Source organism: Babylonia areolata, chromosome 8 (assembly GCF_041734735.1).
Source record: "Babylonia areolata isolate BAREFJ2019XMU chromosome 8, ASM4173473v1, whole genome shotgun sequence".
Classification (NCBI taxonomy): Eukaryota; Metazoa; Mollusca; class Gastropoda; order Neogastropoda; family Buccinidae; genus Babylonia; species Babylonia areolata.
Window position 1 is genome coordinate 42,308,677 of NC_134883.1, and position 23,127 is coordinate 42,331,803.

At 41.4% G+C, this 23,127-nt stretch overlaps 1 protein-coding gene across 3 annotated transcripts in view; it reads left to right on the forward strand.

Annotated features, from left to right (window-relative positions):
* LOC143284827 (muskelin-like) overlaps window positions 1–22,156 on the forward strand; it is a 56,458-nt gene extending 34,302 nt beyond the window's left edge. The window contains exons 15-21 of one of the 3 annotated variants that reach the window (XM_076591883.1): window positions 1,745–1,800; window positions 4,567–4,643; window positions 5,339–5,450; window positions 7,922–7,999; window positions 11,197–11,361; window positions 15,341–15,404; window positions 17,367–22,156. In XM_076591883.1, the coding sequence (XP_076447998.1) occupies window positions 1,745–1,800; window positions 4,567–4,643; window positions 5,339–5,450; window positions 7,922–7,999; window positions 11,197–11,361; window positions 15,341–15,404; window positions 17,367–17,512 (698 nt within the window). In that variant the 3' untranslated portion in view covers window positions 17,513–22,156. Of the gene's footprint in view, window positions 1–1,744; window positions 1,801–4,566; window positions 4,644–5,338; window positions 5,451–7,519; window positions 7,601–7,921; window positions 8,000–11,196; window positions 11,362–15,340; window positions 15,405–17,366 lie in introns of those variants that run through there. The other 2 variants (XM_076591884.1, XM_076591885.1) reach the window with 2 other exon arrangements.
* Window positions 22,157–23,127: the final 971 nt, after the last annotated feature.

Genomic DNA, 23,127 nt, shown 5'->3' on the forward strand with positions numbered 1-23,127 from the left:
ATATTGCGCCTTTCATTAAAATACAGTAATGCCCAAGGCACATTACACGAGTAAAATATAACAAAATCAAAAACTCTACACAATATATGGAGATGCCCAAACGCAGTGGCACCTCTTTGGGAAACTGAAACTTTGTGAACATTGAAAAAAGGTTGATGTTTACAGGAATAAAAGCATCAAATGGACAGTGTGGTTCCTGGTTTGCTTTTCCATTTACGAACTCTTCTTCTTCTGCGTTCGTGGGCTGCAACTCCCACATTCACTCGTATGTGCATGAGTGGGCTTTTACGTGTATGACCGTTTTTACCCCGCCATGTAGGCAGCCATACTCCATTTTTGGGGGTGTGCATGCTGGGTATGTTCTTGTTTCCATAACCCACCAAATGCTGACATGGATTACGGGATCTTTAACGTGCGTATTTGATCTTCTGCTTGTGTATACACATGAAGGGGGTTCAGGCACCAGCAGGTCTGCACATATGTTGACCTGGGAGATCTCCACCCTTTACCCACCAGGCGCCGTTACCGAGATTCCAACCCGGGACCCTCAGATTGAAAGTCCAGCGGTTTAACCATTCGGCTATTGCGCCTGTCATTTACCAGCTCAGAATTCATGGGATAGAGCAGAATAAACTGAAACTGAAATCAGTTTCAGTTTCGAGGGGACAGTCAGAGCGTGCAGACAGATCCATATATGCTACACCACATTTGATTTGAAAAAAACAGAAAACAGATGCTTGATCTTCACTTAACTCACTCAGGACGACAAGTTTTCTCCCTTGCTTTTCCCCACAGACGGCCCATTTGTAAGGGTTTGGAAAAAAATTACAAAAAATACAAAATACAGATTAAGAAAATGAAACTTTCAGAACTGGTTTATTATGTGTTGAGCTATTACCTAAAAAAAAAAAAATTCAAATTTCTCATCTTATTTTTACAGTTTTGCCATATGTAGAAAATACTGCCAATTTTTCACTCCGAATCACCATTCCCACACTTGCTTTCTGCATTAAATTCACTTTCTTCTTCATCATCATCCACCTCTTCAATGTCCAACCCTTCAGTTTGTAGCATTTCAAGTACTTCGGCAACACTAAAACGTTGCCTTTGCTGCCTTGTTCGCTCCACAACATTTTGAGAAGAGCCCGCTTTGCTAACAGGCTGGCACGCGAGCAGACGACCGGTCAGTGACTTTGTCAGCGTGTGTGCAAGATGGGCCACACATGGCAAGCTGGCAAATCATACCATTCGATTGTGGAGTGACCCAGAATAACGCACTCTGCTTGGCTAATCACAAAATCATGTGTACAGCGTGTGATTGATTTTTATTTTTTGAAAATGCTATTCCATTCCGTTGTCTGAAACTGAATACATTTTATGTAGGAATGCTTATGCATTCCTTCGTCCGGAGAGAGTTAACCAAGCGCACTGATCTGGCCTTGAGAAAATAAGTTTGGTGGTCATTGGTGATATATGCCTGGAATGTTTGATAAAGCATTGATCCATTCTCTTTTTACATTGGAAATGATTTTTATTCTTACTGTGGAAAAGATTCTAGGTAAGATGATTTTAATTTGTAATGCCTTTGACTTTTTTTATTTGAATTAAAAAAAATATATATTCTGTCCATATTTTATCACCATTATTATTTATTATTTTCATATTCTGTTAAGTCTTTTTTTTTTTTTTTTTTTTGCTTCTCTCTGTTCCTTTTTTTTTCAGAAACAATGATAATATTTTTCAGGTTTTACACAACGTGCCACACTAGACCCCGACCTGAATGAGATCCATGTTTTATCGGTGAGTTCAGAGGGGGGTGGGAGTGGAGGTGGGGGTGTCTGGACCTATGGGTGAAGTCAAACTTGCATGTTACATGTTCAGAGATGCCAGTATTTTGTTACGCTCCGTTGCTGTTTCTTCTTACGTTACGCCAGTGTCAAAATTGTTCCAACAAGTTCATTTTCAACTACATAGCATGGTCACATGCTTTCCTGTCGTAACATTACCCAGACGCTCAAGACCTATCGATCACGAGGCCAGGGGCAGTCACTACTAATGTTTGTCTCACATGATGGTGCTCAGCTAATCGCATGCGTGTTTACATTGAAACAGCATTGACTGGTCCGATCAGCTTAATCGTAGCAGTCACATGATGTCGCAGGCAGGCGCAAGTGTTGTCCGCATTGTAGATAAAATGTACGTTTGCTGATGTGGCTCGGAGTCCGAGTGTCCATACCAAATTTCCTGATTGTTCCTACATATACTTGACAGGGGTTGGCATCTGTGGAGTGATGGCCTAGAGGTAACGCGTCCGCCTAGGAAGCGAGAAAATCTGAGCGCGCTGGTTCGAATCACGGTTCGGCCGCCGATATTTTCTCCCCCTCCACTAGACCTTGAGTGGTGGTCTGGACGCTAGTCATTCGGATGAGACGATAAACCGAGGTCCCGTGTGCAGCATGCACTTAGCGCACGTAAAAGAACCCACGGCAACAAGAGGGTTGTTCCTGGCAAAATTCTATAGAAAAATCCACTTCGATAGGGAAAACAAATGAAACTGCACGCAGGAAAAAATACAAAAAAAATGGGTTGCGCTGTGTTATAGCGACGCGCTCTCCCTGGGGAGAGCAGCCCGAATTTCGCACAGAGAAATCTGATGTGATAAAAAGAAATACAAATACAAATACAAAAATCTCTGCATGTTTTCAAAGATTCGTTCAGTTTTGTCAAAAGACGAAGCTAGACAGGGATACAGAGGGGAGGTAACCAACTTCCGGGAGGTTATCGGCCGTAGCTACTTTCGTTTTCTCCGCATAGGCGGATAGTAGTTTGCACAGGACAGGAATCAGACTCCCTGCCGGAGTCTGCACTAGTGGGTCACGGTAAGTATGTTAGATAAACGTAATTTTAGGAAAAAAAAAAATTCCTTTTTCAAACCTGAACACAAAAATATAGAGATTCAAGAACGCTTTAATATCTGTGTGTAAACCATTCCAGAGATTTTTTTTTGTTGCATCACAAAATAATGTTTTTTTAATTATGAAACTGAGTGAGTACATAGACTGCCTGTGTTAACACATACCGGCTAAAAGGCAGTTCCATGTTCCCAGGTAAGATTTTGAAAGACTTCATTTTTTTTCCAGTTAAAATTCTTAAAGTATATGCCCCACGACAAAAATGTTTCAAACGTTCTATACAAAGGTTTCTTACCCCGATAATGATATTTTGACAGATTGCTCTAAACCGTACACACCTCTAGGGTTTGTTGAACAAGACACAGGAGTTTTGTGTATGAGTATCAGTATCAGTAGCTCAAGGAGGCGTCACTGCATTCGGTCAAATCCATATACGCTGCACCACATCTGCCAAGCAGATGCCTGACCAGCAGTGTAACCCAACGTTTACATATTGAAAGCCACAGAATCAGGCTCCAGGTTGGTGGAATGTTTAGCCTGTTTTCTTGCTTTTGTTCTTTTAGTAGATAGAATAGAATAGAATATGTCTTTATTACCAAGTGTACCGGGGTCACAAGGAATATGGACATAAATCGAAAATCATACACAAACACAGATACAGTAGAAATTAGGATACATACAAGTGCATATCAATCTAAAAACTTGTGCATACTCAGACATGCATGCACTGCACACACAGACACAGACACCGACACACACACACACACACACCGACACACACACACACACACTCTCTCTCTCTCTCTCTCTCTCACACACACACACACACACAGACACAGACACACACAGACACACAGAGACACACACACACAGACACACACACACACACACACACAGACACAGACACAGACACACATACACAGACACACACACACACACACACACACACACACACAGACACAGACACACACAGACACAGACACACAGACACAGACACACACAGACACAGACACACACAGACACACACAGACACACACACACACACACACACACACACACACACACACACACACACACACACACACATGAACAAAAGCCGCATATTACATGTGGATGGGGTTGATGACTAGATCTTCAGGTGGATGGTTGTTGATTGCACAATTCTATTTATCATACTGGAATGAGAATTGAAGAAAAAAGAGCATTGTTGACTTTGTTTAATTAATTGTTTAATATAGTGTGCATCCAGTAGAAATGAGCTTATATCACAGATTGACATAAGTTTACAGTTGGGGCCAACAGCAAAGTGAGAGCTGTATTATCTATGGTTTCTCCAATGCAATGGGAAATTGTTTCCAGCTTAATCTTTTGTGAAGGACTATGACTCTCAAATTAGGAGGCAAGATTGTGCTGGCTCTTAGTGCTGCAGCCTTGGGGGGGCTATTTGGCCTTTGGGAACCATCCCAACGCCAACCGTCCTGAAACCCTCTCTTGGCGGAGACAGTTGGGATGTAACTTGAGCACGACACTCTCCACTATAATCAAATTGTAGCTCAAACGGTTGGGACAGCAGTTACCTCCTCTGCTGTTCTGATGGTCATGGTCGAAAATGATATGAGCACGGTGTGTGCAGTTTGATTTTTTTTTTTTCCAGGGTTTAAGTCGAGACAAAGACAAGAGGGACAACGTGAAGAACTCCTTCTGGGTCTATGACATCAGCAGAGATAAATGGTGAGCTCACTGTTGATCACTACTCTCTGTTGCATTTCACTGTGTAAACGCGTTGTTGGTCACAGCAGTCGTAAGGAATTGCCTCATTACCATGAGAACACCTGTTTTTTTGTTTGAAAATTTTTAAGATATGATAATATCCTAAATATATTTTTATGCTTTTTATTTTTTTAATTTTTTAATTTTTTTACTTTGGTAAGAAAGGCAGTGATTAAAGCTAAAATGGCTGCCGTCAAAAGAGGGCGCTAGCCAGGGGGACAAAGGGGACGTTACCTACATCCGGGAGGTTATCGGCTGTAGTACTTTCATTTTCTCCGCCTAGGCGGATAGTACTTTGTACAGGACAGGAATGTCAGACCCCTGCCGGAGTCTGCACTAGTTGGGTCACGGTACGTATGTTATTTAAGCGTAATTTTAGATAGAAAATTTCCTTTATAATTATGCTGGTTTGGAAGAAGTGTAATATGAAGACGTATTTTTTCTTCTTTTTTTTTTTTAGTTCTTTGTTCATCGGTTAGAGAGGACTTTTAACCTAAAAATTCCGAAAATCTTCAGTCAGATATTTCCTTTTCACATGAAACACAGCATATATAGCTCAGTTAAATAAGAACAGTGACAGAAACCATTCACCTAGTGTGGAAACATTGTTCGGAAATTATACAGGAATGAGATGGGTTTTTTTTTTTTTTTGGCAGGTCGTGTATTTACAAAAACGAGAACACGGGCCAGCAGTACTGGATCAAGATGCAGCACATAGAACCGGTGCCACGATTCGCTCACCAGCTGGTCTACGATCACAAACGAAAGGTGATGAATATGATGAATGAATTACGCATGAGTGTAATGTTGTTGTACTGTGTATGATGATGTGTGTGTGTGTGTGTGTGTGTGTGTGTGTGTGCATGGAGAGACAGAAAGAGAGAGAGACAAGACGAGATAAAATTCTTTATTTTCGAGGATAATAGATAAGCACTGGCATTTTTTTTTTTTTTTTTTTTCCAGTCCCTGCCCTGAAACAGGGTCTACACAATACTATATTATATATATATGTCACTGCATGCACTACACAGTACTACTTTAAAGTCATATCATGCATACACAATACTGCATAAATGCATAAGCATGGTAATAATAAGACACAAACACACACACACACACACACACACACACACACACACACACCTAGGCACAAGCACAAGCATGGAGAGAGAGTGTGTGTGAGTGTGGTGTGTGTGTCTGTGTGTGTGAAGAGATAGAAAGGGATAGAGAGAGAGAGAGAGAGAGTGTGTGTGTGTGTGTGAAGAGATAGAAAGAGATAGAGAGAGAGAGTGTGTGTGTGTGTGTGTGAAGAGATAGAAAGGGATAGAGAGAGAGAGAGAGTGTGTGAGTGTGTGTGAAGAGATAGAAAGGGATAGAGAGAGAGAGAGTGTGTGAGTGTGTGTGAAGAGATAGAAAGGGATAGAGAGAGAGAGAGAGAGTGTGTGTGTGTGTGTGTGTGTGAAGAGATAGAAAGGGATAGAGAGAGAGAGAGTGTGTGTGAGAGTGTGTGTGTGAAGGGATAGAAAGAGATAGAGAGAGAGAGTGTGTGTGTGAGAGTGTGTGTGTGAAGAGATAGAAAGGGATAGAGAGAGAGAGTGTGTGTGTGTGTGTGAAGAGATAGAAAGGGATAGAGAGAGAGAGAGTGTGTGAGAGTGTGTGTGTGAAGAGATAGAAAGGGATAGAGAGAGAGAGAGTGTGTGTGTGAGTGTGTGTGTGTGAAGAGATAGAAAGAGGTAGAGAGAGTGTGTGTGTGAGTGTGTGTGTGTGAAGAGATAGAAAGGGATAGAGAGAGAGAGAGTGTGTGTGAGTGTGTGTATGTGAAGAGATAGAAAGAGATAGAGAGAGAGAGTGTGTGTGTGAGTGTGTGTGTGTGAAGAGATAGAAAGGGAGAGAGAGAGAGAGAGTGTGTGTGAGTGTGTGTGTGTGTCTGTGTGTGTGAAGAGATAGAAAGGGATAGAGAGAGAGAGTGTGTGTGTGTGTGTGTGTGTGAAGAGATAGAAAGAGATAGAGAGAGAGAGTGCATGTGTGTGTGTGTGTGAGTGTGAGAAAGAGCCGAAAGGGGTTATAGAATTTATAGAATAGACTAGACTATGTCTTTATTACCAAGTGTACCGAGGTCACAAGGAATATTGGGGGGGGATAGTACATAACAAGGTACGAACATAAATCGAAAAGCATACACAAACACAGATACAGTAAAAATGAGGATACATACAAGTTCATATCAATACAAAAACTTGTGCATACTCACACATGCACGCACTGCACACACAGACACACACAACACACAACACACACACACACACACCTTGAGTCTTAAATCGTGTGCATTTATACACCGGTGACCCCATCTGTATTTTAAGTTTGCATGTTCTGAAGAATTTGATAGTACGGAGTGATGTCTTGTGTCTTTATATCTCTTTATTCTAGAATGTCTTGCAGAATTTGATAGTACGGAGTGGTGTCTTGTGTCTTTCTATCTCTTTATTCTAGAATGTCTTGCAAACTTTCTCATTCATCATCATGCACAGTAGACTTTTGTGTGCTGAAAGCCATGTAAATGGGAAATCAGTTTAATCTTTGTTGAAGGTCACGTGGCTTAAAAAAAAAATGTATGTTTGAAAAAAAAAAACCCACAAGATTATCATTCTGCTTATTTTTTGGAAAGTTATCATTGATTGATTGATTGATTTTTTTTACTATTAAACTTCACAAAACTTCACCCCATGACATTAAAGTCTCTGAATTTCCAATATTTGACATGGTTTCACATTTGGTTGTGAAATTTTATCTTTGAATTAGTGTGTGTGTGTGTGTATGTGTGTGTGTGTTTTCAGAAACATTACTTGTTTGGGGGCAACCTTTACATAGTTTCACATTTTGTTGTCAAATTTTATTTTTGAATGTGTGTGTTTTTTTGTGTTTTTTTTCCAGAAACATTACTTGGCAACCCTTACATAGTTTCACATTTTGTTGTGAAATTTTATCTGTGAATGTGTGTGTGTGTTTTTTTTTTTTTGTTTTTTTTCCAGAAACATTACTTGTTTGGGGGCAATCCTTACGAAGTTTCACATTTTGTTGTGAAATTTTATCTTTGAATGTGTGTTTTTTGGTTTTTTTTCAGAAACATTACTTGTTTGGGGTCAACCCTTACATAGTTTCACATTTTGTTGTGAAATTTTATCTTTTGAATGTGTGCGTGTGTTTTATGTTGGTTTTTTTGTGTGTTTTTTTTCCAGAAACATTACTTGTTTGGGGGCAACCCTGGCAAAGACAGCTTACCTAAGATGAGGCTGGATGACTTCTGGTCCTTACAGGTACAGAAGGACTTTTTTTCTTCTTTTTTTTGTGTGTGTGTGTGTGGCTTCAGTTGCATGCAAGATCATGGAGCATTTTGTCTCTCTCCTTTTTCCTTTCATTTTATTTTAGTGCTCTTCACGTGTCTTTCTTCATCGGCCGAAAATAAAAACAAAAACAACAACAACAAAAAAGAACACCCCCCCCCCAAAAAAAAATCACCCCCACCTCCCTTAAGGCAACAAACAAAAAACAACAACAAAAAAAGAACACCCCCCACCCCCCTCAAGGCAACAAACAAAAAACAACAACAAAAAAAGAACACCCCCCACCCCCCTCAAGGCAACAAACAGAAAACAACAACAAAAAAAGAACACCCCCCACCCCCCTCAAGGCAACAAACAAAAAACAACAACAAAAAAAGAACACCCCCACCCCCCACCCCCCTCAAGGCAACAAACAGAAAACAACAACAAAAAAAGAACACCCCCACCCCCCTCAAGGCAACAAACAGAAAACAACAACAAAAAAAGAACACCCCCCACCCCCCACCCCCCTCAAGGCAACAAACAGAAAACAACAACAAAAAAAGAACACCCCCACCCCCCACCTCCCTCAAGGCAACAAACAGAAAACAACAACAAAAAAAGAACACCCCCCACCCCCCTCAAGGCAACAAACAGAAAACAAAAAAAAAAAAGGAACACCCCCCACCCCCCTCAAGAAAAGAACACCCCCCCCCCAAAAAAAAATCAAACAAACAGAAAACAACAGCAAAAAAAACTCAATGTACTCTCCCAGCCACATACATGCATTCACATCACTCACACACAGTTCTTTATCAGTGTGATATTCTGCTGATGGACGAGTTCTGCACTTTTTAATCAGCATAAGATTATGCATGTCTGGGTTTTTTTCTTGCACTAGTGTGTTACATCTTGTGCAAAGACTCATTCACTCTCTCCCTCTTTCACGCACTGACCGTATTTGTGTGTGCGTGTGTGTGTGTGTGTGTGTGCGCGTGTGCGTGTGTGTCCTATGTGTGTCAATATGTGTATCTGTACAAGGGGTACAGAAGGACTTCCATAAGTGCTGAGCAGATCGCAGAATGTGCACCTTTGGAAAAAAAACCCAAACAAAACCCAGCACCATCTTTTCGTTCTCTTGTTATCAGTGTACTTTCTTTTCCACATGTGTGTGAGTGGAGAGAGTTACCACTCTTTACTATTTGTTGATCTCCTGGCCTCATTGTTTATTAATTTCAAGTCGAAAAACCACCGAGGCAACCATGTGTTTGTTCTGTATTATCCGTGTGTTCTGTGTGGCTTGTTCAGAATTAAAGAGGCTATGCCAGTCTTGAATAAAAGCTAATTTGTGTTTGCACATTTTTTCTGTCATTGCTGCTGTGTGCACATGTCAGATGATCTGTATAAGAGCAAGCCCGGCGCTTTTTTTTTTGTGGATAAGTGTCTGGGTTTGTTCCAATGTACCTTTTATTTACCTGTGTTCTATCTGAATTGGTAGCGTAAGCAGCATTGGTTTGAAGTTATGTACCTTGTGTGTGGGGAGTTACCACTCTTTACTATTTGTTAATCTTTTCCACATAGTTTTCTTCTGTTTTATTTATTTCTTTATTTTTATTATATATTGTATACAAGTGATGTATTTCAAACATTATTTCCAGTAACTTGTATTTTTCAGTTTGGGTGGAATTTGTTTTTTATCTGATATGGTATGGTACTTGCTGGATTTATTTCCGTTACTGTTTTTCAACTAAAAGGTAATATGCCTTCCCAAAAAACAAAATTAAAAGCACTTTCAGCTGCATAATGTTTGGCATTGGCTTTTTGAATGGAATGATTTGCTTTTTTGGAATTGGAAGTGTGTCAGTACTACATGTTTGGAGATGTAAGTGTACATGTGCGTTATGCGCTTTTCCATGTTTAATGTTTTGCATCTGCTGTTAAAATAGAATTGTATACTTTGCAGAACTGGTAGTGTGTTAACACATGTGAGTACATACATGTGTGTATGACAGTCATGTATGATAGTCAGTCATGTTCAACCATAACCATCAGAACAGCAGAGGAGGTGACCGCTGTCCGGACTATCTGGGCAAGAACTTGATTATAGTGGAGAGTGTCTTGCCTAGGTTACATCCCCACTCTCTTGGCCAAGAGGGTTTTATGGCAATCGGCGTTGGAATGGTTCCCAAAGGCCAACTAGCCCCCAAGGCTGCAGCACTAAGAGCCAGTGCAATTTTGCCTCCTAGTTTGAGAGTCATAGTCCTTCACAAAAGACTAAGCTATAGATGATTTCCCATTGCAGTGGAGAAATCATCAATAATACAGCTCTCACTTTGCTGTTGGCCCAACTGTATATGTACATATACATTATAATATGCTTCTTTTTTTTGCCTAGCTCTCTCTGTTGCTTTGTGCAGTTATCACGGCCTTGCCTAGCTCTCTCTGTTGCTTTGTGCAGTTATCACGGCCTTGCCTAGCTCTCTGTTGCTTTGTGCAGTTATCCCGGCCTTGCCTAGCTCTCTCTGTTGCTTTGTGCAGTTGTCACGGCCTTGCCTAGCTCTCTCTGTTGCTTTGTGCAGTTATCACGGCCTTGCCTAGCTCTCTCTGTTGCTTTGTGCAGTTATCCACGGCCGTGCCTAGCTCTCTCTGTTGCTTTGTGCAGTTATCACGGCCGTGCCTAGCTCTCTCTGATGCTTTGTGCAGTTATCACGGCCTTGCCTAGCTCTCTCTGTTGCTTTGTGCAGTTATCAACGGCCTTGCCTAGCTCTCTGTTGTTTGTGCAGTTATCACGGCCTTGCCTAGCTCTCTCTGTTGCTTTGTGCAGTTGTCACGGCCTTGCCTAGCTCTCTCTGTTGCTTTGTGCAGTTATCACGGCCTTGCCTAGCTCTCTGTTGTTTGTGCAGTTATCACGGCCTTGCCTAGCTCTCTCTGTTGCTTTGTGCAGTTATCCCGGCTTTGCCTAGCTCTCTCTGTTGCTTTGTGCAGTTATCATCGGCCTTGCCTAGCTCTCTCTGTTGCTTTGTGCAGTTATCACGGCCTTGCCTAGCTCTCTCTGTTGCTTTGTGCAGTTGTCACGGCCTTGCCTAGCTCTCTCTGTTGCTTTGTGCAGTTATCACGGCCTTGCCTAGCTCTCTCTGTTGCTTTGTGCAGTTATCCCGGCTTTGCCTAGCTCTCTCTGTTGCTTTGTGCAGTTATCACGGCCGTCACACAAGTTCCTGCTGAGGCGGTGCTGCTTCCTGATCCGCAAGTTCCACTACCTGGAGATGGCCAGCGCCGACAGCCGCACGGCCATGACCTACCTGCAGACCAAGGTGTACGACACCGTGGACAGGGACAACCCCAAGGAGTGTGAAGAGGTTAGGAATGCAGAGAGGCTGACCCCTGCCGAGTGTTTGTAGGAACAATCAGGAAATTTGGTGAACAACCCCAAGGAGTGTGAAGAGGTTAGGAATGCAGAGAGGCTGACCCCTGCCAAGTGTTTGTAGGAACAATCAGGAAATTTGGTGAACAACCTCAAGGAGTGTGAAGAGGTTAGGAATGCAGAGAGGCTGACCCCTGCCAAGTGTTTGTAGGAACAATCAGGAAATTTGGTGAACAACCCCAAGGAGTGTGAAGAGGTTAGGAATGCAGAGAGGCTGACCCCCTGCCAAGTGTTTGTAGGAACAATCAGGAAATTTGGTGAACAACCTCAGGGAGTGTGAAGAGGTTAGGAATGCAGAGAGGCTGACCCCTGCCAAGTGTTTGTAGGAACAATCAGGAAATTTGGTGAACAACCTCAGGGAGTGTGAAGAGGTTAGGAATGCAGAGAGGCTGACCCCTGCCAAGTGTTTGTAGGAACAATCAGGAAATTTGGTGAACAACCTCAGGGAGTGTGAAGAGGTTAGGAATGCAGAGAGGCTGACCCCTGCCAAGTGTTTGTAGGAACAATCAGGAAATTTGGTGAACAACCTCAGGGAGTGTGAAGAGGTTAGGAATGCTGAGATGCTGACCCCTGCCAAGTGTTTGTAGGAACAATCAGGAAATTTGGTGAACAACCCCAAGGAGTGTGAAGAGGTTAGGAATGCAGAGAGGCTGACCCCTGCCAAGTGTTTGTAGGAACAATCAGGAAATTTGGTGAACAACCTCAAGGAGTGTGAAGAGTTTAGGAATGCAGAAATGCCAACCCCCTGCCAAGTGTTTGCAGGAGTTTCAGCTTGAGTTTCTCAAGGAGGGGTCACTGCGTTTGGACAAATCCATATACGCTACACCACATCTGCTAGACAGATGCCTGACCAGCAGTATAATCCAATGCGCTTGTCAGGCCTTGAGTGCATGCTTATATATTTTGTGTACCTATCAGAGTGGATTTCTTGTTACATAATTTTGCCAGAGGACAGCACTCTTGTTGCCATGGGTTCTTTTTTTCAGTGTGCCAAGTGCCTGCTGCACATGGGACCTCGGTTTATTGTCTCATTGGAAAGACTAGACGCTCAGTCTGATTTTCCAGTCAAACTTGGGGAGAAAGGGCGAGAGTGGGATTCGAACCCACACCCTTGTGCACTGTCTGTATTGGCAGCTGAGCGACTTAACCATTCTGCCACCTCCCTCCGTTTGTAGGAACAATAAGTGAAATTTGGCAGGAACATTTTGAATTTGGGCACCCTAGCCGAATGGTTAAAGCGTTGGACTTTCGATCTGAGGGTCCCGGGTTCAAATCACGGTGACGGCACCTGGTGGGTAAAGGGTGGAGATTTTTACGATCTCCCAGGTCAACATATGTGCAGACCTGCTAGTGCCTGAACCCCCTTCGTGTGTATACGCAAGCATAAGATCAAATACGCACGTTAAAGATCCTGTAATCCATGTCGGCGTTCGGTGGGTTATGGAAACAAGAACATACCCAGCATGCACACCCCGGAAAGCGGAGTATGGCTGCCTACATGGCGGGGTAAAAACGGTCATACACGTAAAAAGCCCACTCGCTTATATACGAGTGAACGTGGGAGTTGAAGCCCACGTACGCAGAAGAAGAAGAAGAAGAAGAATTTGGTAGGAACACTCAGACTCCGAGCCACATCAGCTTTTTCCTTCCTCGCACTCCATAGCTTAATCCACTGGTCACAGACGAAGTTTGACCTAGACGCAACTTGATTCAGCCATGTTCTCTCTTGTTCGGGTAAACAGTTAAGCTGATCGGTCCACACTCAGTGCTGTTTCAATGAAAACATGCATGCGATTAGCTGAGTATCATCACGTGAGACCAAGGTTAGTAGTGACTGCCCTGGCCTCGTGATCGACAGATCTAGAGCGTCTGGGTAATGCTACAACAGGAAAGCATGTGACCATGCTATGTAGTTGAAGATGAACTCGTCGGAACAGTTTTGATGTTGGCGTAATGTCGGAACAAACTGCGATTGAGCGTAACAAATTACAGTTTCAGTTTCAGTAGCTCAAGGAGGCGTCATTGCGTTTGGACAAATCCATATACGCTACACCACATCTGCCAAGCAGATGCCTGACCAGCAGCGTAACCCAACGCCTTGAGAAAAAAAATATTAAAAAATAAAATAAAAATAAAAATTACAGCGAAATCGTAACAGTTGGCATTTCTGGGAATGTTCTCCTCCCCCTCTCCCCACCCCCGCTCACTTTTGATCATTGACACAAAACTTTTGTGGTGTTGTTTGATGTGTGTGTGTGTTATTATCAGTGGTTATTGTCAACGCCTTCATCATGAAACGCAGGAAGTAATTATTGAGAACATGAGTCACTGCTGTTGATAGCCTTGTGTAGTTTAGGTGATGATTCGTTTGAAGTATTTAAAGGAATTTTTTAAGGAAAAAAAAAATCTTTTTCTTCATATATGCTAATGTGAACATTTTTACACAGTAAACATGTAAATGTGACAGAACAGATAATCTGAAAGAACACATAGTTGCCAGCATGAATTACCGTAAAGTTCGGTCTATAAGCCGCGATTTTTTTACCCCAGCTTCAACCTCTGCGGCTTATACAATGATGCGGCTTATTTGCGGATTTTAACGATCCCGGGAGTGTCACGTTCTCGTCTACTCTTAGCTGCCCTTCAACTCACCAAAATGATTTCTGTCCATGAATTTTTGGATGAGCTTCAGGATAGTGTGCTAACTGTTCATGTTTTATAAATCAAATCCACACACATTAAAGCCTTCAGATCAGCATTCAGTTCGACTCTGCTCAAGCGTACACCCTCATCATGCCGAAAACACAACGTTATGCCTATGATGCAGCCTTCAAATTGAAGGCGATCGACCTAGCAGACAACAGTGCAAGCGACAAACCAGCAGCGACCTCCACCTTCATGTTCATGAAGTGAAAGCGAGGCTGAAGTCAGTGACAAGATGGCGGAGGAAACTGTGCTGGTTCTCTTCAACTCGGACACTGAAGACGAAGATTTTAGTGGATTCAGTGAGCAGGATGACGTTGAATAAATATCCCTAAATTATGGATCTTATTTTCATTGTGTTTATTTATTATTTTTTTGTGGCACTAGCAGTATTTTCGCTTGCTTTTCTTTGTGTTGTTCCCGCTTGTGTTTATTTCACAACCTACAGTATCGACAGCTTTTCTGTAGTATCAGTATGTGTTCGGTACCTGAAATAAGTGCGGCTTATAAACCGGTGCGGCTTATGTATGTATAAAGTTCAATTTTTCCAAAATTTAGTGGGTGCGGCTTATATACCAGTGCGCTCAATAGACCAAACTTTACGGTAATAGGTGTACATAGTGCTATTTTTTGTTTTTGTCTTTCAGCATTTTTTGGGCTGCAACTCCCCTCTTCTTCAGCATTTATATTTTGGGTTTTTACGTGTATGGCCATTTTGACCCTGCTGTGTAGCCAGCCATACTCTGTTGTCGGGGATGGTGCATGCTGGGTATGTTTGTGTTCCCATAACCCAGTGAACACTCACATGGATACAGGATCTTTGATATGCTTATTGGATCTCGCATGTGATATACACAGAAAGGGGATTTAGGCACAGGCAGGTCTGCATTTATGTTGATCTGGGAGAACGGAAAAATCTCTTTTAAGTGCTTCTTTTCATATTTGCGTGCAACAGTATATTTCTAAAGTGCTTCTCGTTGACTCAGTTGTGTAAGCAATGTGAGTCTATGTAATAAACCGGTGTTCGGTTGTGTGTGTGTGTGTGTTTTATTTACAAAATCATTCGGTTGTGTGTGTGTGTGTGTGTGTGTGTTTGTGTGTGTGTGTTATTTACAAAATCCACAGATCAGTGACTTTACTCAGACTATCATTAATGCTTTTTGACCATAAAACATTTACAGAGTTATGTTGTTGTTTTTTTTGCATGGCAGTTCCAGTTGTTGACGACCAACCTGTTTGAAACCTACTCTGCAAAGGACTCCGCACACGGGGAAGGTAAGATCATCTGGGTGGCTGCATTGATTGTCGAGTGGGTTGTTCGTGGTGGTGCAAGTCCTATCCTTAGCCAGTTTATCCTGTGCTTGCACTACCTTCTGTTCGAGTTTGTCATGGGCTGGATCTGCCAGTAACTTGTACACTGACGAGTATGCAGTCTGCAGCTTCGCAGAACAGCAGGACTATTCTGGACCGGGAGAGTTCTTCTTCTTCTTTGTGGGCTGCAAATCCCTTGTTCACTTCTTTGTACACGACTGGGCTTTTACGTGTATGACCGTTTTTACCCCGACTTGTAGGCAGCCATACTCCGTTTTCAGGGGTGTGCATGCTGGGTATGTTCTTGTTTCCATAATCCACCGTACGCTGACATGGATTACAGGATCTTTAACGTGTGTATTTGATCTTCTGCTTGCGAGAGTTTAAAGCAGTGTAGTTGTTCAAAGCAGTGGTGATCTTCTTCTTCCTGGTGTTCACAGCTGTGCCATCAGTCTGGCTCTGGCGATCAATGACGCCGTAAAGCAGTGGTGATGGAAATGATTCTTTGCTTGGTAGCTCAATGAATGACAGCTGTTTTTTAAGTTTTGCTGTTCAGTGCGTTTTCAGGCATGCCCACCATTACTGAGGGCCCGTGTTTGTACCAGAAAATTGTTGCAATGGACAGGGTGTCCTGGAAATAGAGATATTTGCTGCATGTCCTGGAAAAGAACAAAATCCGACATGTGTAACCCTTAAATGGCTTTCCGATCATTGCCGAAGACACTTACGGAATAAGTGCTTATGAAAATGCTGCCGAATATTACAGAAGCCACTTCGTGCAAAGCCCCAACTGTCTGAACAGTACCGAAGCCATTCTGTGAAAGTCCGCTCGATTTCCATCACCGGCGAAGTAACTTCAGCAAAACCGATGCGCATGCAGATAAGCACTGACTTTTTGAATGCGGACAACGTTTTGAAAGTGGAGGCATGTTTCCATGTTTACAACCACTGCTTCTGGCTGTCAGACGACTGTTGTTTGTTTTGCTGAGATGTTCCTGAAAATAATACCCTATCCCTGATTCTAATGTGTGTTGTTCCTGAAAAGCATATTTTGGGGGGTAGGCATGCCTGCGTTTTGCATGTACGTCATTGTACATGGTTTCAAAACAGTTTCTCTTCAGAGAAGCCACAGCTCCTGTTGCTTTTTTGGGTTGAAATTGACCCATACATAGATTCTCAGACTGTTCTACAATCTTTGACATCAAACTGTGATGGCTTTTATGCAAGTGATATTTTTTTTTTACATTGAATATTTGATTTGTTTTATTCAGGTAAAGAACAAGTCATTGACTTTAGCTTGTTTCCTTCACATTGTGGATTTCATGATGATAAATGCGACGACTGGCTTGTGAAAAGTAGAGCAAGTCAAATAAACATTTTATAGCATGTTTTTGAGTCCTTTTTCCTTTTTTTTTTTTTCACCGTTATTTGTTGATGCCTTCACATCGAGGATTTCATGACAAGAAATGTGATGATTGGCTTGTGAAAAATGGAGCAAGTTGGATTAACATTTTATAGCACGTTTTTTCTGAGACCTTTTTGTTTTTTTCACTATGATTTGTTGATGCCTTCACATCGAGGATTTCATGATAAGAAATGTGACGATTGGCTTGTGAAAAATGGAGCAGGTTGGATTAACATTTTATTGCACGTTTTTTCTGAGACCTTTTTTTTTTTTTTTCACTATGATTTGTTGATGCCTTCACATTGTGGATTTCATGATGGGCATGCGAAAAGTGGATCTAAGTCGAATTACCATCTTATAGCATGTTTTTGAGAACTTTGTCCTTTGTTTTTATTTGTCACCATGATTTGCATGGCCTGCGAAAAATGGAGCAAGTCGAAATAAAATTTTAGAGCATGGTTTTGAGACCTTTGTCTTTTTTCTTTTTTCTTCATTGTGATTTGTGTGGCTTGTTCTCCCAGGGGAGGCCACCCCAGAGCACTTCAGCCAGAGGACGGAGCTCTTCGACAAGCTGGTGTGCTTCTTCCCGGAGAACATGACGCAGCCCAAAGGCAACCTGATTGACCTGATCCCCACCTCTGTGGCGCACACGTCCGCCATCAACTGACAGAGGGAGTCACCTGTGTGTGTGTGTGTGTGTGTGTGTGTGTGTGGGTGTGTGCCTGTGGGCCATTTATACTTTGTGACCCAGCCAGCTGTGGTGGTCATTTATAGCGGCGGGTTCCCCAACAACCTGTGTGAGGGTACAGCTTCCTTGGAGGATGTGCGTCGAACAGAAAAATGTATCGCTGATGTGTCGAACAGAAAGCGCAGCACGAATGTGTCAAGCAGAAATGTATCACTGATGTGTTGAACAGAAAGTGCAGCACTAATGTGTCAAACAGAAAAATGTATCGCTGATGTGTCGAACAGAAAGCGCAGCACTAATGTGTCAAGCAGAAAATGTATTGCTGATGTGTCGAACAAAATGTGTCACTGATGTGTGTCAAACCGAAAATGCGTCACAGATATGTGTCGAACAGGGAAAAAACACCACTGACAGTTGTGTTCAAGGTGAAATGAGACTTACGTCATTGAATTCAAGTCAGCTGAAAATCCTAAATGTGAGAGTGGACTTCAAACTGAATGAAAGAGAGCTTAGGGGGTTTCAAGAGCCAAGGTTGAAATGATTTCTGAAAGAAATACGACGCAAACTGATGTCCAGCGAGACAGCAGAAGAAAGGGGGGAAAAAAAGAGTTGACGAATGTGTGATGACTGGAGGATCAAACACTGTAGCTGATTAGTAGTGGTATGTTGGTAAGGAAGATGGTGGCACTGTAAAAGGAATGAAATAGTTGGGAGATTGAAAAAGAAGTTGACGTGTACAAAGAGAAGTGGAGAAAGAAAGAAGAAAAAAACCCAGTTCATACTGTGAGCTAACAGAAGAAAAAAAAAGGCAAAGAAAAACGGAAGAACAGTTGAATGACTGTGAAATAATAGCAAAGTTTATATAAACATGAAACTGTAAATGTAGACGGCAAAACAATGTACCTGGTATATGGCACTTAGATCTAGAATGTATTCAAGCACCAAAAAGTAAGGACAAATGTTAAGCGCTTTTTTAACAAAATTTATTTGCAAGCATGTGTTTTAGCATAAAAAAAAGTACTCATAAACTTACAGAGAGGATATAAAAAAAAAAGCTATCAAAACAGGCTGTCAAGGGAATACCAGAAAAGTTTGAGCTTGACAAGAAAGGACAACTCTGCATATGCATTAAGTTTATTCTTTGTTGAAAAAATATTTTACGCACCTTATTTTACTGAAAAAGGTTGTGCAGAAATTTAGAGTCAGGATTAAAGGAAAATACCTTCTAAAAGATTGTTACTGGAAGAACTCAAACAAACAATTTGCATTGCAAAGTTTTAGGAAAGAGACTTGTCTGAAATGTTTGATTTTTTTTTTTTTTTTTTAATTTCATTTTGTTTTATTATTCTTTTTATTCACTTTTTTACAAGTTCAGGCTGAAAGTTTTTATCATGGACGGGTGCAATAGCCGAATGGTTAAAGCACTTGACTTTCAATCTGAGGGTCCTGGGTTCGAATCTCGGTGCACCTGGTGGGTAAAGGGTGGAGATTTTTCCGATCTCCCAGGTCAACATATGTGCAGACCTGCTAGTGCCTGAACCCCCTTCGTGTGTATGCGCACGCAGAAGATCAAATACGCACGTTAAAGATCCTGTAACCCATGTCAGCGTTCGGTGGGTTATGGAAACAAGAATATACCCAGCATGCACCCCCCCGAAAACGGAGTATGGCTGCCTACATGGCGGGGTAAATAAATTAAAAAAACAGTCATACACGTAAAATGTTACATGTCTGTCTGAGTGTGTATGTGTGTGCGTCTGAAATCTGATTGAATGACACAGGAAACGAATGATGAGCGCCCAGTGGCAGCCGTCAGTCGGCTCTACCCAGGTAGGCAGCCTGTGGTGCAAATGACTCCGTGTTTGTAAAGCGCTTAGAGCTTGGTCTCTGACCGAGGATAGGGTCTATATAAGTATCCACATCAATCAATCAGACATTGATAACAGTGTGATGTTAGAACAAGTAATAAGCATTATACTTAGCATCAGCCAAGAATTGATTACACATTTCTGAGTTGTGTGTCAAGCAACACAATAGAAAAAAAACCCCATGGTTTCCATAAAATGTATGGAACATTACATGTATAAGCACATTCTCTCTTTAAATGGTAGTATAGTATAGCATGATACTCCTAAGAACCAGTCATAATATTACACATGCTTAAATACATGCATATATATATATATATATATATATATATATAATATATATATATGTACATACACAAATACTTAAAAATGCACTTGTGACTTCATTTCAAGCATGACCGTATTTCCGTTGAATCATAATAGTAGTGCATTAGGTTCCATTATATTTGGTGATGTGTTAAGTATGTAAAATCTCACATTCATTTTTTTCTAATTGAATCAAACAATTGAACTGGTGCAAATATGTCATCTTTTTATTTATATTATTATTATTATAGTTGGTCTTTTAGTCGTTTTTTTTCTTCCTTTTTTTTTGGTTTTTGAATAGTCATTCTGCAGATACCTCAACACTGCTCAGGCATTAGGGTTTCATATTTTGTGCCTGCGCTTGAGCAGTCCTTGGGCATTTAATCCAGATTAATCAAACAGGTTGGTCCACCTTTATGACAATATTCTTTAGTATTCTTACAAACTCATGATAATTTTCAGGCAACAAAGCTGTTGAAGCTTGATCCCAGTCAAAGCTTTTTTTTTAAGCAATTTTTTTGTTTGTTTGTTGTCGTTGCAAGTTTTGTGTATGATTGTACCTAAAACCAAGTCATTAAACAGTCTGTTTCAAGATGTATAATTTTGATTATTACATTGAAGTTCAAAAACTTGACAAGCATAAAACAGTCTGTTTCAAGATGTTTGCAGTCAATTTATTTTGATAATGGTACTTAGAAATGATATTTGAAACATCAGAATGAGGCAATGTCAGTTATCGCTAGAATTGATATTTAGAATGATAGTCATAAACATTTACAGCTCAGGCAACATGTTAGTGATTTACATACTCATTTGTCCGTGTTGTTTAGGATTTTGGCTATTGTAAAGTTATTTTTATTCAGACATTGATATTTTAAATGATAGTTATGAATATCAAAATGTGAGGCAATATGTCTAGTCTACATGGTCATTTTCCAGCATCTGAATTGTCCAGAAATTAGTGTGGCTTACGGGTGGATATTGTGAAGCAATGTTGCAATACTCAAGTATAAAACAAATCGTTTCAGTATGTATCAATGATTTTAATTCTGACATTGATATTTTATATGATGGGTATTAACACCAACATGTGAGGCACTATGTCCGGTCTTCATGGTCATTTTTCAGTATTTAATTATCCAAAAATTCCCCCCTCCCCTCCCAGTGGGAAGGGCTGTAATCCTTGAGGACAGTGCAGAAAGGGTTAATAGACCTATTACAAGACGGGCGCAATAGCCGAGTGGTTAAAGCGTTGAACTGTCAATCTGAGGGTCCCGGGTTCGAATCACAGTAACGGTGCCTGGTGGGTAAAGGGTGGAGATTTTTACGATCTCCCAGGTCAACATATGTGCAGACCTGCTAGTGCCTGAACCCCCTTCGTGTGTATATGCAAGCAGAAGATCAAATACGCACGTTAAAGATCCTGTAATCCATGTCAGCGTTCGGTGGGTTATGGAAACAAGAACATACCCAGCATGCACCCCCCCGAAAACGGAGTATGGCTGCCTACATGGCGGGGTAAAAACGGTCATACACGTAAAAGCCCACTCGTGTGCATACGAGTGAACGCAGAAGAAGAAGAAGAAGACCTATTACAGTCAGCTGTGAGAGTCAGTCTTGGCACCGACATATATATTGGTCAGACAGTATGGACGACCATTTTGTGACATGGTTTCTGGTCATGGACTTTGACTAACAACACGGACATAAAAACAAAAACCTCTGGGAATGCCGGTGGTGAAAATGTTTTGATCAGTGAAATATCTGTGTTCCAGTTGGTACACTTGAAGATTTGTCCCTTAGACAGGACTGGAAACTTTGTGAAGCAGAAAGTTTTGTACTTCATTGAAAGGAGAATGATCAAGTTTGGCTTGTTTGGTTCAGTTCTTTTTTTTTCTATTTGGAGCAATACATACGTATGTTTCAAAAGTGTGTTGCCTTTTATCAACATCAAGTTCTGGTCAAAGGTTTGTGCACTGGGTTTGAGAAAATATTCTGTTTTCTATTACAATATTGTCATTGAACGTGGCTCACATTTTACTTGTTTTATTCAATAATGTACATTAGTGGTGGTCACTGTTGTGTAAAGAGGAAGAGGAGACATTTATCTGTGATGGTAAGACATGGGTCATTGACTGATTTTGCTTTTGTGAAGCTCGACTCACATAATGCGTGATAGGTTGTGTGCTTGTTCTTTATGCTTTTAACCTCGGTGTTCTTTGCATTCATGACAGTCTTTATGGCTGTACGGTTTATCATGTATGTTTTAATTTAATCAGAGTGGATGTTTTGAAGCAAGGATGTGTTTTGAACTTCATCTAGAGCGCATGATTTTTTTTTTTTTTTTTGGTCTGGTAAATTGGTTCCAACTTCTTTTTTTTTTTTTTTAATGTGCCAGTTTCAGAGGAAACACCTGACTGAAATGTGAAATATACTAATGTGAAACAAGTATTCAGTCTTTGGTTCAAATATGTGCTTTACTGGTCTGGTTTTGATGTGCCCTTTTCTTCGAGTCACAAGGATGATAGGAAAAAAATCACCAGTTTAGACTTTACATCCACCATGCACTCCACTCGCTCTTCCAAACATGCCAGCCACCTCTGCTTAAAAAATTTTTTCAACAGATTTTCGCTAACCTATGGAAATGAAATCTTTACTTAATTGGAGCTATCTGGCATGAAATCGAAGCAGCTCTTCACATTAAGAATGAATCTGGGTAAAAAATATAGTTGCAGAGCAAAGATGTATTCGGTTTCAGAAACTGGTAATAAAGCATTAATGATTCTTCTTTGTTCGTGGGCTTCAACTCATAATATGTACGTACACAAGTGGGCTTTTACGTGTATGATCGTTTTTACCCATGTTGGCAGCCATACTCCGCTTAAGGGGGTGTGCATGCTGGGTATATTCTTGTTTCCATAACCCACCCATTGAACGCTGACATGGATAACAGGATCTTTGATGTGCATATTTGATCTTCTGCATCCGTATACACATGAAGAGGGTTCAGGCACAAGCAGGTCTGTAGGTATATTGACCTGGGAGATCGGAAACATGTCCACTCTTGACCCACCAGGTGCCATCACCGAGATTCGAACCTGGGCTATTGCGCCTGTCATTAATGATTCAGTTCTGGGTGTTGGCAGATTCCTGAGGGACCAGTGGTCTTGAAGTACTCACTCTGTCTGGTTCTATGACTAAGTGGTCATTGTCATCAGCAGGGGGCTTAGTAGGTGGTGACCTGCATATGTGAAAATGGAAGAGGGGAAAACTAAACACTGCTGAAATGACTCAGCAGCAGTGCAAGATCTCTGGTGTGTGTGACTTTGTTGTGGCCTAACATTGACAGATCCCTGCTGACTGGCAGGTGTGGATGTCCAAGGTGAATTCCAAATGAGAGGCATGGGAGCACTGCCACTG